This window comes from Contarinia nasturtii, unplaced genomic scaffold (genome assembly GCF_009176525.2).
Source record: "Contarinia nasturtii isolate CC-2019 unplaced genomic scaffold, AAFC_CNas_1.1 Cnas_scaffold_1240, whole genome shotgun sequence".
Taxonomy (NCBI): Eukaryota; Metazoa; Arthropoda; class Insecta; order Diptera; family Cecidomyiidae; genus Contarinia; species Contarinia nasturtii.
Window position 1 is genome coordinate 2,725,509 of NW_022198581.1, and position 12,229 is coordinate 2,737,737.

Consider the following 12,229-nt stretch of genomic DNA (forward strand, 5'->3'; position numbering starts at 1 on the left):
TTGTGCGTATATATGAAATCATTCGTGCATAGCACAAGTCACAGTCCGGCAGTAATTTTGAAAGCTATTAAAAACGTGTCGTTTTTTCAATTGTGACGTATGTAATCTAGAACTGTAATCTCGTTTTTTTCGTTATAAATTACAATTATAAAACGTATTTTGCAACGTGTTTATTACTCGATGCGTTTTATAATCGTAACGTGTAATTTTAATTGTAGATTCTTAATTTGCCGGGCTCTGGCACAAGTATCATTCAGTCAGATATTTCGTTTATCTAAGTTTGTTTGAGTGTAAATTGTTATTCTTACAAAAAGGTATACATTTCTCAATTATTTTAAATTTATTTATTTATGAAATTCAATACAAGTTATTTTCTTTTCTTGAAGATTCTTCAATTTCTTTTTTGAGAGAAAAAACTTAAAAATGGAGCAATTAAGAGAAACGTTGAACGAAGCAGCATATGACCAACCAACAATAAGTTCAACAATTCAACAAGATTCGCCAATTTGGAATGCAAAAGTCGATGCTCTCGAGTGTGTATTTGAATATTTGAATTTGAACGACATTTGTGCTATTGGTAAAACGTGTAAAAAATTACATTTAATCGCTGGCAACTATTTCAATTGTAACTATCCATCACAGAACTTGATTATCCGTGCTTGTAGGGATGAGATAATTCAAACGATGAATAATTTTTTTACGTACAATTCAACTACGAATTTTGGTCCGTTTACACAGCGACTTGAAGTTTATATCGACTCCGGAAATGAACTACCTTATGTGGCGAAAAATGTGAATAAAAAATTGAAAGCGATTGTTTTTTGTATGGGTCGTTGTCGAAATTTGAATTTGGAGTGTATAAAAGACATTCTAAAAAGTGTTGAATATATTGAGTTGAAGTATAAAATTTCAACAATGTCTCCACCGAATCTTAAATTTTGTGAAAATTTAAAATACCTCAGTTTGAACGTTTACAATTTTAATTTAATTTACAATCATCACTATCCCACTCTTGAAACGTTGGAAGTAAATTTTGATTTTGAAAAGTCCAGCTTTGAAGTAATTACGTTTCTTAAAATGAATCCACAAATTAAAAGATTATCAATGAAGGAGCTCGACACAGATCTTATGCTGCATATAATTAAGGAAGCCGAACCAAAGCTTGATATGCTGTCAATCTATATGTATGAGGGTGAAGTTGTTGAAATCAGTGAACGTTTGAATCCTTATCATGAGCTTGGTTATTTTAAACGTTTTTCATTTAGCGGAAATTTCTCATCATTTTTGAGTGACATACGTAAAGTTCCAAGTCTCTCTGGATTATTTATTAGTCACTATCGTGAACGTGAATCGAAAATTGATGAAATTAGTCACGGTCTTTGTGAAATGGTGAAATTAGTAGACTTAAATATTTCATATATAACATACAAAGAAGCCGACATTCTATCAAAGTGTTTGGTCAACATTGAAGAGATCAATTTATTCAATGGCTCTTTGCAACTATTGTCTCTTTTTGCTCGAAGATTACCAAAACTTAAATTAGCATCATGTTCGAAAACAATAGAATATTATGAAGATAACGATATAAATGTTAGTCTTAAGGAAATTAATGACGAACGTGCAAAACTGCCCAACGCACACAAATTAATAATTTATGTTGGAGATGATATGGTATTTCAACGTTTGAGATGGAAATTCATTGATTTAAATTTTAATTACTTGGAAATTCGGTCAATGTTACGGTTTTGTCATTACGAATAAATGAAATTCAGATAACTTACCATTAGTTAGAAAAATAACATCAAATAAAAATCATTTGAAAATCCAAAAAAGTGTTAACTTATTGATTCTTATAGTCTTATTCCCAATAATGTACTTCAAAGTTCAAAATACATCGAATCGAAAAAATGAAAGGTAATTTACATTTCTTGCACCTTATTGATAAAAAAAAAAGTTGGGTCGTGCAGTGTTTCAGCAAGATGTTTAGTTTCATCAAAAAAAATTAAAGTAAGTTATAATAAATTTAATTTGTTTCATTGAATTTATTAATTATTTTTAGATTTGCATTAGGTGAATTACATTTTTACTACATAACGATTCTATATTTTTTATTATTCGGAAAATTCAAGTGTCCCGAAATTTAAACTTGAAATATTGTCCAAACGAGTATAGTACTCTTTAAAATAAGTTGAAGTACATGTTTGGCACAACTGTCTAGGCCTAGTACCAAGTTTCGATTTTGACATGACCGGACAATTGAATATACATAATTATTTTTAAATTTACTTCAATAAAATTGAATGAGTTGTTTTTGTAACAAAATAAGCATTTCTTAACGTTAAATTGGATTTTTTCTGCCTGATCATAAATAGATCATTACTGAGTTTGTAAAAATAATTTTGTTGATTAATCAAAACTTGAGCAAAATCTAAACTAATTAATTCTTGAAATTATATTTATTCTTTAGTTATGTTTAGTAAGAGCAGACAATATATTTGAATTTTGTCATCTGGAAATTTCAGCTAATCTGGATAACGTTAGGCGACGATACGAAATAAAAACAATAGAAGTGATTGTTATAGTTATGGTAATATTTTTATACCTAAACAATACAATAAATTGATGACAAAATCCAATTGAAATAGTTGATCAGTCGTGATTCAATTTTAAAATGACTTAAAAATGAAAAACTGATTTTAAGCTCTATATATATTTCTAATGGTTTATTTCTTTTGCTGTTTTGGTGGTCTTTCATTCTCAATAGGTCTTCTGGCTCTATGTTTTCTTCCCGAAATTGACAATAAATTTTTCCAATTCCTTACAATCGAAGAGTCCACTTTGCTTACGGATAACGCTTGACAATTCGGCTGTTGTCATTTTATCAAACGGAATCATTTTGAAGGATTCGCCCAATTCAGCGCGTAAATGTTCCCCTTTTGTTTTATCGATATTTGATCGTTCACATGATTTCATCGCCCAAGACAAGCACACTTCGAAAATGTTGACAGGACTGTATTTTTCGATGCAAATTTCCACGATCTTCTTCACTGTTGCCGACGTACAATTATAAAAACTTTCTGTTTGAACTATTTTTAAAAAATGTACGTTTATCAGATCCGTACAGTAATTTAATAGACCGTCCATTTCTTTTTTATGTTCCGCAGCCAAAGAGTAGGTTAAACAAATATTATCAATGTTTGAATTGCGCTGCAAAAAACTGCAACAAATGTTGAACCATTCTTTAACTTCAAATCGCTGTGCCAATGCCAATGTACCGCTTAGATGAGTATGTGTTACAAATACGTAATCCAGATAAAATACTTGGAGAAATTCCTTAAATAGCACCACTGAAAAATCGACGATCGGTATCTCATTTTCTTGTTTTTGGCAACCGTAAAACATATTTTCAAACAAAACAGAACCCATGGCCAGTAGAAATTTATGCGCTGGAACTGTTTCACTTTTACCATTTTCATGAATCATAAAATGAACATCCGCCTTTTCTTCGTTTAAATAAAGTGCTTTTATTTTTCTGGACCTGACTGTCTGGTTGACTAATATTTGATTTGGTTCGTTTATGGTTTTTATTGACATTTTTAAAATTCAGACAAATATTTCGTTGTTTTCTGCTTGGATTCTATGGTGATACTGAAGTACTCAGTATAGTTTCAAGCTTATCGTCGATGAAACTGTTTCATTACATTGCTATTTTCCACGTTTCAATTTTCAAATGTATTTACTATATTGCATCTCAATGAAGACTGAAACAAATAATTTAAACACCGTGACCATAGATGCTCAGACTTGGAAATTAAGGAGGGGAGGGATACATTTTCAATTTTTTTGGGAGTAATTTTATTTGTTCTGTTCACGCGATTCAACTGATTTCGTTCGCCATGAAGGCTTCATTAGTATCGCCTGAATACGATAAATAAAATAACAAAACACAGATAATATGGAAAAGCAAATTAATCATTTTATCGATTTCTTTCTTTACTTGTTTTGATTATTTAGTTTAAAATATTTAGTCTGTGTTTTGTTTATCAATTTTAAATTATGCAAACATGTTCAAAAAAAATATTTTTCACTTTTCAAAGGAATACCGGAGAATATATGAGCATGAGTAGTGATCGTGACAATTCGTGAAGATCAATGTCCAAATTCAATAACAATTTCTCTTTGCTTTTCATATGACACAAATCTTACACATAACATATTATTATTTTTATTATTACGATCACTTTTTACGACTTCAGACACTATAAAACATATAGTTTTTTTTTTCTTATTTTTCACTTCATGTACTTCTCTGACTTTAAACGGACCATTTTTTTCATTTGCAGTGTCGAGGTTTTTAGTGCAGAAAAATGTTTCATTTTCGTCCATGTGTCAATTGAGATACTTTAGAATGTTCACGATTTCTTCTCCGATCGTTCTTCATAATGACCATATCAATGGAACGAATTCATAAATTTAATTCTCTGAAATATTCATTATGCTATAAAAGTTCTCACTTTCAAGAGAATGATATCATTCAACGGCTTAACTATGAAATAATTAATCGTATAAAGACATTCGGTCAAAGTCATATGAAGAAAACTTCATGGTTTGTTCAATTATTAATAACTATGATTCAATTTATGTGCCGAGCTGTATAAATTTTTAATTTTTTTGGTCATCGGTGGTGATTTGTTCGGTTTGTTGGGAATATTAGAGCTAAGTGTCATTAAATTCATTTATTATTGTACTTTACTTTTTACCATTCGAATTTGGAATCAAATATACCTACTATTTCTCAAACATTATGAAATAAAAAAATGATTAATGAGATTTTGATTCAAATATAAGTACGAACTATTTCTTTGTTTTGTTCTCATTTGATAATTGCCATTTCATCCCGAAACTAGTCAAATGGAAAGTGTTGCTGTTTAGCTGATTTTGGTAGCGTTAAGTTTTGACCAATTAAAATAATAAGATCATTAAAAATCCTTCAGTGAATTTATTTAATTGATGTATTTATTTTTATTTATTGATAATAATACAAAATTACATGAGAACACCAATTCTTATATCTAATTTTTTTCATTTTTACTTTTCCGCACACACCTAGTGTGAAAGGGGAAAGTATTGCAATAGGTCAAAATTTACGAAACCTCAAAAACATGTTTTCTGGACGTTTCTGAGGTCAGAGAACCCGAATCAGGCCGTTTTGAGCATAGTTGTTGTGGGTCGCTTCCACGTCGTACGTCGTGACACTGACTTAAACACTCAAAAATATCCGACGTTAGTTTTGAGATACAATTAATTTTTAATACAGTTTCCTTGAAAAAATCACAAAAAATTTGGATTTTTGTATGGGAGCCATGCCTGTATGCTACCTTAATGACGTGAAACTTTGCACAGACTATTTTTTACACAAAAATATAACATTCTGAAAATTTGAAGAGATTTCAATTAAAATTAGGGGTACCTCCCATACAAAATTTTCAATTGGCTCAAAAACGAATATTTTGTATGGGAGGTACCAACCGGCTAAGCCTATGAAGAGACAGAATGCGTAATCTCCTCATTTATGCCATCTTGTTTTCCATAGTTGAACTCAATTTTGTTGCACTGCATTGAATCGAAAAAGAGAAAAAAACAACAACAGTAACATGGCCACATAGATCTGTTGACCAGTGAGATACGTATAACAATGGAATGAAAGAATGAAGAAAGCGTATATGTGTATGTATGCATCAGCACGCATAGATGTACAGCTCTGTGTGGCCGTGCTATTGTTGTTGTTTTTTCTCTTTTTCATTTCAATGCTACAGAATTAAATTCAGTTTTTCGATCTAATTCGAACTAATGTGAGGTGGCGCTGATCAGCTGCGTTCGCATAAAAAAGTTCCCAATCTCATATACGCCATTCCCGCTTGGGAGGTACTCTTAATTTTAGTTGAAATTTCTCCAAACCCTCCGAATGTTATTTGTAAAAAAAATAACCTGTGCAAAGTTTCACGCCATTAAGGTAGAATACAGACATGGCTCCCATAGAAAAATCCAAATTTTTTGTGACATTAGTTATGAAAAGTGTTTCAAAAATAATTTTTATGGCAAAATCAGTCTATGTATTTCGGATGGATATCCATCCGAGATATTTTAGAATATCTGGATATTTAACGCAACTGCACAGAGCCAGAGCTGTGTGCGTCGCACATATAATCTACGGTATGTCGCTACACGTAAAATACAGACACAGTGTGACTGTGTACGTGCGGCACTTGATAGACATAAACGTCGCGACATACCGTAGATTCTATTTACGACGCACACAGCTCTGGCGCTGTGCAGTTGCGTTGAATATCCAGATATTCTAAAATATCTCGGATGGATATCCATCCGAAATACATAGACTGGGCAAAATTAACGTCAGATATATTTTTATAGTATTTTGTTAGAAAATAGAACACTTTCAAATGTCGTACAAATGGTTTCATCATGAAAGTGTGAAAAATCTTTTCTCGGGTACTTCTGCTATTAAATTAAAGAATAGAATATAAGTTGAATCATATTTTTTGGTCTCGAACTTTACGCCGCTTGAAAGACTTGAAAAATCGAACAAATATTATTTTGAACTTTCTTGATAAAATACGCAACTACCACCGTGCGGAAAAGTTCGTCTTACTCCCGTAAGACTCTTTATTTCTTTCTAAATTTCGGTCATGTTTAGCTCTCTCATTTTTATCTGCGAGTACTCTATAGGCATTATTTATTTTTTTACACATTTCTTCATGTTCTTTTTTTTCGTCGTTGGGTGCGTATGGATGCTTATCAGGATGGTGACACAGTGCAAGTTTTCTGCGAGCTTTAGTAATTTCTTCCAAGGTGGCACTCTTTTCGACATCCAATATATCATAATAGTTTGGATCTTTGGATTGGTAAGGTTCTAAAGCTTTTTCTGTCCTGTCATATAAAACTGAATCAAATTCATATTTTTTGAGCCGCTTTAAACTCTTTAGATCATCAAGACATTTTGAATATAATTTCAAGTTGCTGTAACATTTTGCGCGAATTCCTAAGCTACGAGTATGGTGCTGGTCATTGTTTATCAATTTTGTGCATGCGTCAATTGCATCTCGATACTCGTTACATTCGAAACACGCAGAAGCATAATTGCATATTAAATTTGAAATATCAACGCTGTCAATTGGATTGGATTCAATTGCTTTTCTTAAGAATTCTCTGGCCTGTTGATACCTTCTCTCATTCAGTAAGTGGTTGCCTGTATTGAAACGATATTTTATTTTTTAAAAAATACCAAAAATATAACGTAATGTTTGTTACCTCTTGCTTCAAATTCTTTAAACTGTTTTATTTGTCGTAACATTGATCCAGCCTTGACATGATTTGGATCTAAAAGAAGCACATTTTTTAAATTTCTCTCTGCCTTTTTCCAATCATCTTTGAACGCACACAGTGCTTGAAGATATTCGACATCGTTTTCTAATGCATCAGATGTAAACAATTTGGCAATTTTCATTGCTTCCTACAATAACAAAAGAATGCATTAAAAACTATTTTTTTATCATTATATTTTCAATAGTATACCTCAAAATTGCCGGTTAGTGCAAGACATTCTCCTTTCAATATCTTTAGTTTTGAATCTGCAAAGGCAACATCTAATGCATTCTCAACATATGTCACTATAAAATAAATGAAAAAAAGTACGGATATGGAAATGAAAATGATCAATTTTTTTAATATAATTTTTTCACTTACATGACATTTTGAAATTTTTTGTTTTATAATACTCATCTGCTTTTTCTTTGAATCTTTTTAAATTTTCTATTTGGGATTTATGTGCATCATTTTTCGTTGCGAATTTAGCACTTTCTGAAATAAATTTTTCTGCGTTGGTGACATCGCCAACATTTATAAAACATTTAATCATTTGATGGAAATCTTTTGTCGAAATGGTTGTCAATATGGATTGGAAATCTGTCACAGCCGCTTTATATTTGCCAAGTTTCATGTAACAATTTGCACGATTACTGCAAAACAAAACATTCTCCGGCCACAAGTCAATAGCTTGGCAATAAAAGTTCAACGCTTCGTCAAATTGATTTGCCGACATCTTTTGTTCTCCCAAACTATTCATGTTTTTTGCATTTTTGTGGTTTACCTCATCTTTCATTTTGTTTATTTTTGACCTGATTTCGTCACCTATTTCTGTGTTTTTCTGTGGAAAATGTTCCAGAATAACTTTTATCGCCGTCTCGTAGTCTTTGAGTGATTCTTCAAATAGCTCAAGACAACAATAACAATCAGCTCGCAGTAACAGAAAACCGTAGTAAGGGAATTCGAACCTAAATTGAATATCTAATGCTCTGGTACAGTCTGCAATAGCACCATGGAATTGAAAAATGTGTCTTCGTGATTTGGCACGATTCTTCAGCAAATGGACTTCAATCGATCTAATTATAATCACTCCACTGTCAAGTGCTTCCCCATAAAAATCGGCAGCTTCATTAAACCTTTTTTTGTGAAACCTTTCATCGCCTAAAAAATAAATCACAAGCACAATTCAGCATTTTGATTTTTGAATATACAGTCACTCACAAATTTATTAGTACACCACGGCTAAATGTTAAGAAAGTCGAACATTTTATAAAAAATGTGACATTTTTGCTTCTTATATTTTACATGGCCTCTTTTGGCTTGAATGACACCCAGAAACGTCCATTTAATTGACAAGCTTCGGTATGGTTTGATCACAATAAATGGCACATTTTTCATATTTAGCCGAAAAAAATGTTTTATTTTTAATTTTATGTGAATGCAGTAACCATTTAGCATTCCATTGAGGATACCTTTTTGTATTTTCTCGATTACTATTTGCATCCGTTGCGAATATGTGTGATCCGGATCAATTTTTTGGCCTTCTTTTAAATGCAATATTGCTTCTTCAAAATTTTCTTTGTATAAAGAGTAAAGGCTTTTGAGATAACATTTATCAGCTTTTGAGAGGCCCTTTTCGTTTTCCATTTCTTTTAATTTCTAGCATTTTTTGTGAAATAAACAATTTTATTACAGAAAATTCCAAACGATCACAATATATAATGATGTATACCTTTATATTGCGAGTATTTATGCAACACTCTGCTTTCAAAATTTTGAACCTCACACTATCCGGAAATGCTTCCAAGCCTTCTATTGCAAAATCGACTGTATAATATAGGGATAGTTGAATAGATTTGTATGAAATAAATGTCATCACGACTTACGTGCGGAATAATACATATGCAGGTTTCGACGATAGATATAATTTTTTTTCAGATTTCGCAATTTTATACTTAATTCTTTCTTTTCGTTACAAAAGTTCTCATAAGACTTATATTTTTCGAGTATTTTGATTGATTCATCGGCATTTGTATAGTCGCCAAGAATTAAATAACAGCTTGCCATTTGTTCATAACTCTTTTCGACACTTTTGTCTATTGAAATAGCACGTAGACAATCTCGAAGTGCCCGATTGTATTCTCCTTGTTTCATCAAACATGCGCATCGATTATTGTAGTAAGCGACATTTTGTGGCCACAATTCAATTGCTTTTGTATAACAATTTTCGGCAGAAAGGTAATTTTGCGAGCCCAATTGTTGATCTCCGCGTTCGTTTTCTTTAGCAGCTTGCTTCTGTTTGATTTCATTACTCCAGTTTTCTAACTTTGATTTTACCTCGGCCAATTTCATACTATCGCTACGAATCGTTTCATTGTTTTGTAAAATTTCATAGTCCGAAATAGATAATTCAATTTTATCCAAATAATGATTGCATTGTGCACGGAGAGCTCTGACATTGATATCGTCAGGATTAATATCTAATGCTTGGCTACAATCGCTTATTGCTTTACAAAAGTTTCCAACTTTTGAATTAGCAAGCGCACGATTCTGTAGCAAATCAAAAGTTGCCAAGCTGTTAATGGCTGGTTTAATGTCTAGTGCTTCCGTGTATGTGTCAATAGCTTCGTGATATTTTTTATTTTCAATCAGATGTTCACCTACATACATAAAATACCAATATCAATAAAAGTAATATTTTCTATGATTTGTATTGAATTTAAACAAAATGTCCTTACTTGCGGTCATAAGTTTTTGCAAATTTTTAACATTAGTTCGCATCTCATTGACATTCGTGTGATATGTGTCAGATTTTTCGAGCATTGACTTCATTTTTGTCGATGTGGCTTTGAGTTCAAGTAAATATAGTCTCAATACCAAATGAACGTCGGTGTCATTCATTTTCTGGCAATATCCAAGGAAATATTTCAAATCCTATAGAAATAATAATAGTATATAACCTGAGACGCATAATTCTGAAACTTGTATTAGTGGATGAGCAATTTCATCGATTTGTATGGTCAATCATATCTTTAAAAAAATATTTACGCGCTGTATGCCAAAATAAAAATTGAAGTTAAAAAAATGTTGAGTATGATCGAAATTCAGTGTCGAACTGTAAAAAATATTTTCGAGAATTAGGGAGAATAGCCATAATTGTTGAAACCATAAAGAAGTCATTCAGTTCATTTGGTATAGCGATATGACTATTCGTCCACATAAATTGAATTTCAAATGACCTTTTTTTCATAGTTTCCCAAAGGGGGTGGGTTTTTTTTCTCAACGCTCATTTCGAATTTTTGTACCGGAAATACATCTTTAGAAAATGGTCACTCTTAATGTAATTTTTGACGCTCTATCGATTGGCATCATTATTTTTTTACCCTGGCCCAGACCCCGCCCTCCCCCTTTATTGTCGTTTTATTTCTCTGAAAATTTGACCCGATGCTGAAGGGCTTTGGGATGGAAAAACACCCCCCCAATACCCCCAAACTCAAGGTATTTTTCATTTACCAATCGATTGGTATCTCTTTATACCCCCACGGGGTATTCTGGTTTGGAACCTTCCAACCCCGATTTAAGGTCCTAGAGGTCGAAAAAAAACCCATGACCCTTCACCCATACCTGGGGTATTTTTCAGTGCCTATTGAATTTGCAAGGTTTTTGAGACGTGGAAAAATCTTCTGATTTGCTAGGGATTTTCACCGAAAAAGTGATAAATCAAAAAATATTTTCGAAAAATGTCCTCTTTTTTTATTTGCCTTGCATTGCCTCTGTCAATGACAATATCCCCTTGTATTTAATAAAATTGGATATGTATACACAAAGCATGACGATAAGGCAAAATTGCTTGCCAGCGCCACCAAATGACTCCATATGATTCTATATAGTTCTGCGGTTGCCAGCGGCACTAATCTCTAATAGAGCGTTGCCGAGCTGTCATTATCGTCGTGCTTTGTGTATACATAATTGGATAATACAAATATTTCATAAAATACCTCAATGTGTTTTATAATTTCATCAAAATTTGCTGAAGTAACACTTGTCGATTCTGAAATTGATGATGAATTTTCATTTTTCGGTTCTGGAATTGAAAAAAATATACAATTTTAGATTAGGAATAATTAATTTACTAATTATATAACCATACGGTATGGTTTATATAAAACATTTTTTGTTGAATTTGATATTGTTATAATTTGTTATTAAAATATCAGTTATGGTGGATTGATCTAATAATGTTGAGTTTTCAGCAATTGTTCACAGAGAGAAAAAATGTTGTATTTTTAATTCAATTTTGGTAGATTTAATATAAAATCAACCAGCAACGAATTAAATTTACCATTTTTGACATCTCTAAGGCATATTTTTCAAAAGATACTATTTGTTGAATAAGTTTTACCAATTGCTTCATTACATTCACCAAATTCATGGGCTAGCGTCATCTGTGGTTTCGAAAAGTTGGTAAATGTAATAAAGCAGTTGGTAAAACTTATTCAACAAATAGTCACTTTTGAAAAATATGCCTCAGAGATGTCAAAAATGGTAAATTTAATTCGTTGTTGTTTGATTTTATATTAAATCTACCAAAATTGAATTAAAAATACCACATTTTTTCTTTCTGTGTAGTAGCACTTGTTGTTGATGTATTAGCTGACGTACTTGGACCTATTGAGCTTGTCGTCTTTGCTGGTGGATTAGAAGTTAAATATGGCACTGAACTTCCAGAAACTACAGTTGTCGCACTCGTTGTTAGTGGTGTCTTGAAAAAGAAGTTACTTGTAGTCGTTGATGTAGGGTTAGAAGTTGAAAATTGCGCTGAACTTCCCGAAACTGTAGTTGTCGC

The 12,229-nt window shown here is 31.9% G+C and overlaps 2 protein-coding genes across 2 annotated transcripts; one reads left to right on the forward strand and one right to left on the reverse strand.

Moving 5' to 3' along the window:
• Nucleotides 1-1,793, forward strand: LOC116345006. Its single transcript, XM_031773969.1, has 3 exons — nucleotides 1-97; nucleotides 219-314; nucleotides 387-1,793. The coding sequence occupies exon 3, from the start codon at nucleotides 424-426 to the stop codon at nucleotides 1,759-1,761; it is 1,338 nt and encodes a 445-aa protein (XP_031629829.1). The 5' UTR covers nucleotides 1-97; nucleotides 219-314; nucleotides 387-423; the 3' UTR covers nucleotides 1,762-1,793.
• A 4,848-nt stretch (nucleotides 1,794-6,641) lies between these two features.
• LOC116345064 (dnaJ homolog subfamily C member 7-like) lies at nucleotides 6,642-9,735 on the reverse strand. Its single transcript, XM_031774111.1, has 7 exons — nucleotides 9,270-9,735; nucleotides 9,116-9,210; nucleotides 8,856-9,042; nucleotides 7,876-8,544; nucleotides 7,594-7,688; nucleotides 7,330-7,531; nucleotides 6,642-7,267 (listed from the first exon to the last, which is right to left on the reverse strand). Exons 1-7 carry the CDS (start codon nucleotides 9,733-9,735, stop codon nucleotides 6,642-6,644), a joined length of 2,340 nt encoding a protein of 779 aa, XP_031629971.1.
• Nucleotides 9,736-12,229: the final 2,494 nt, after the last annotated feature.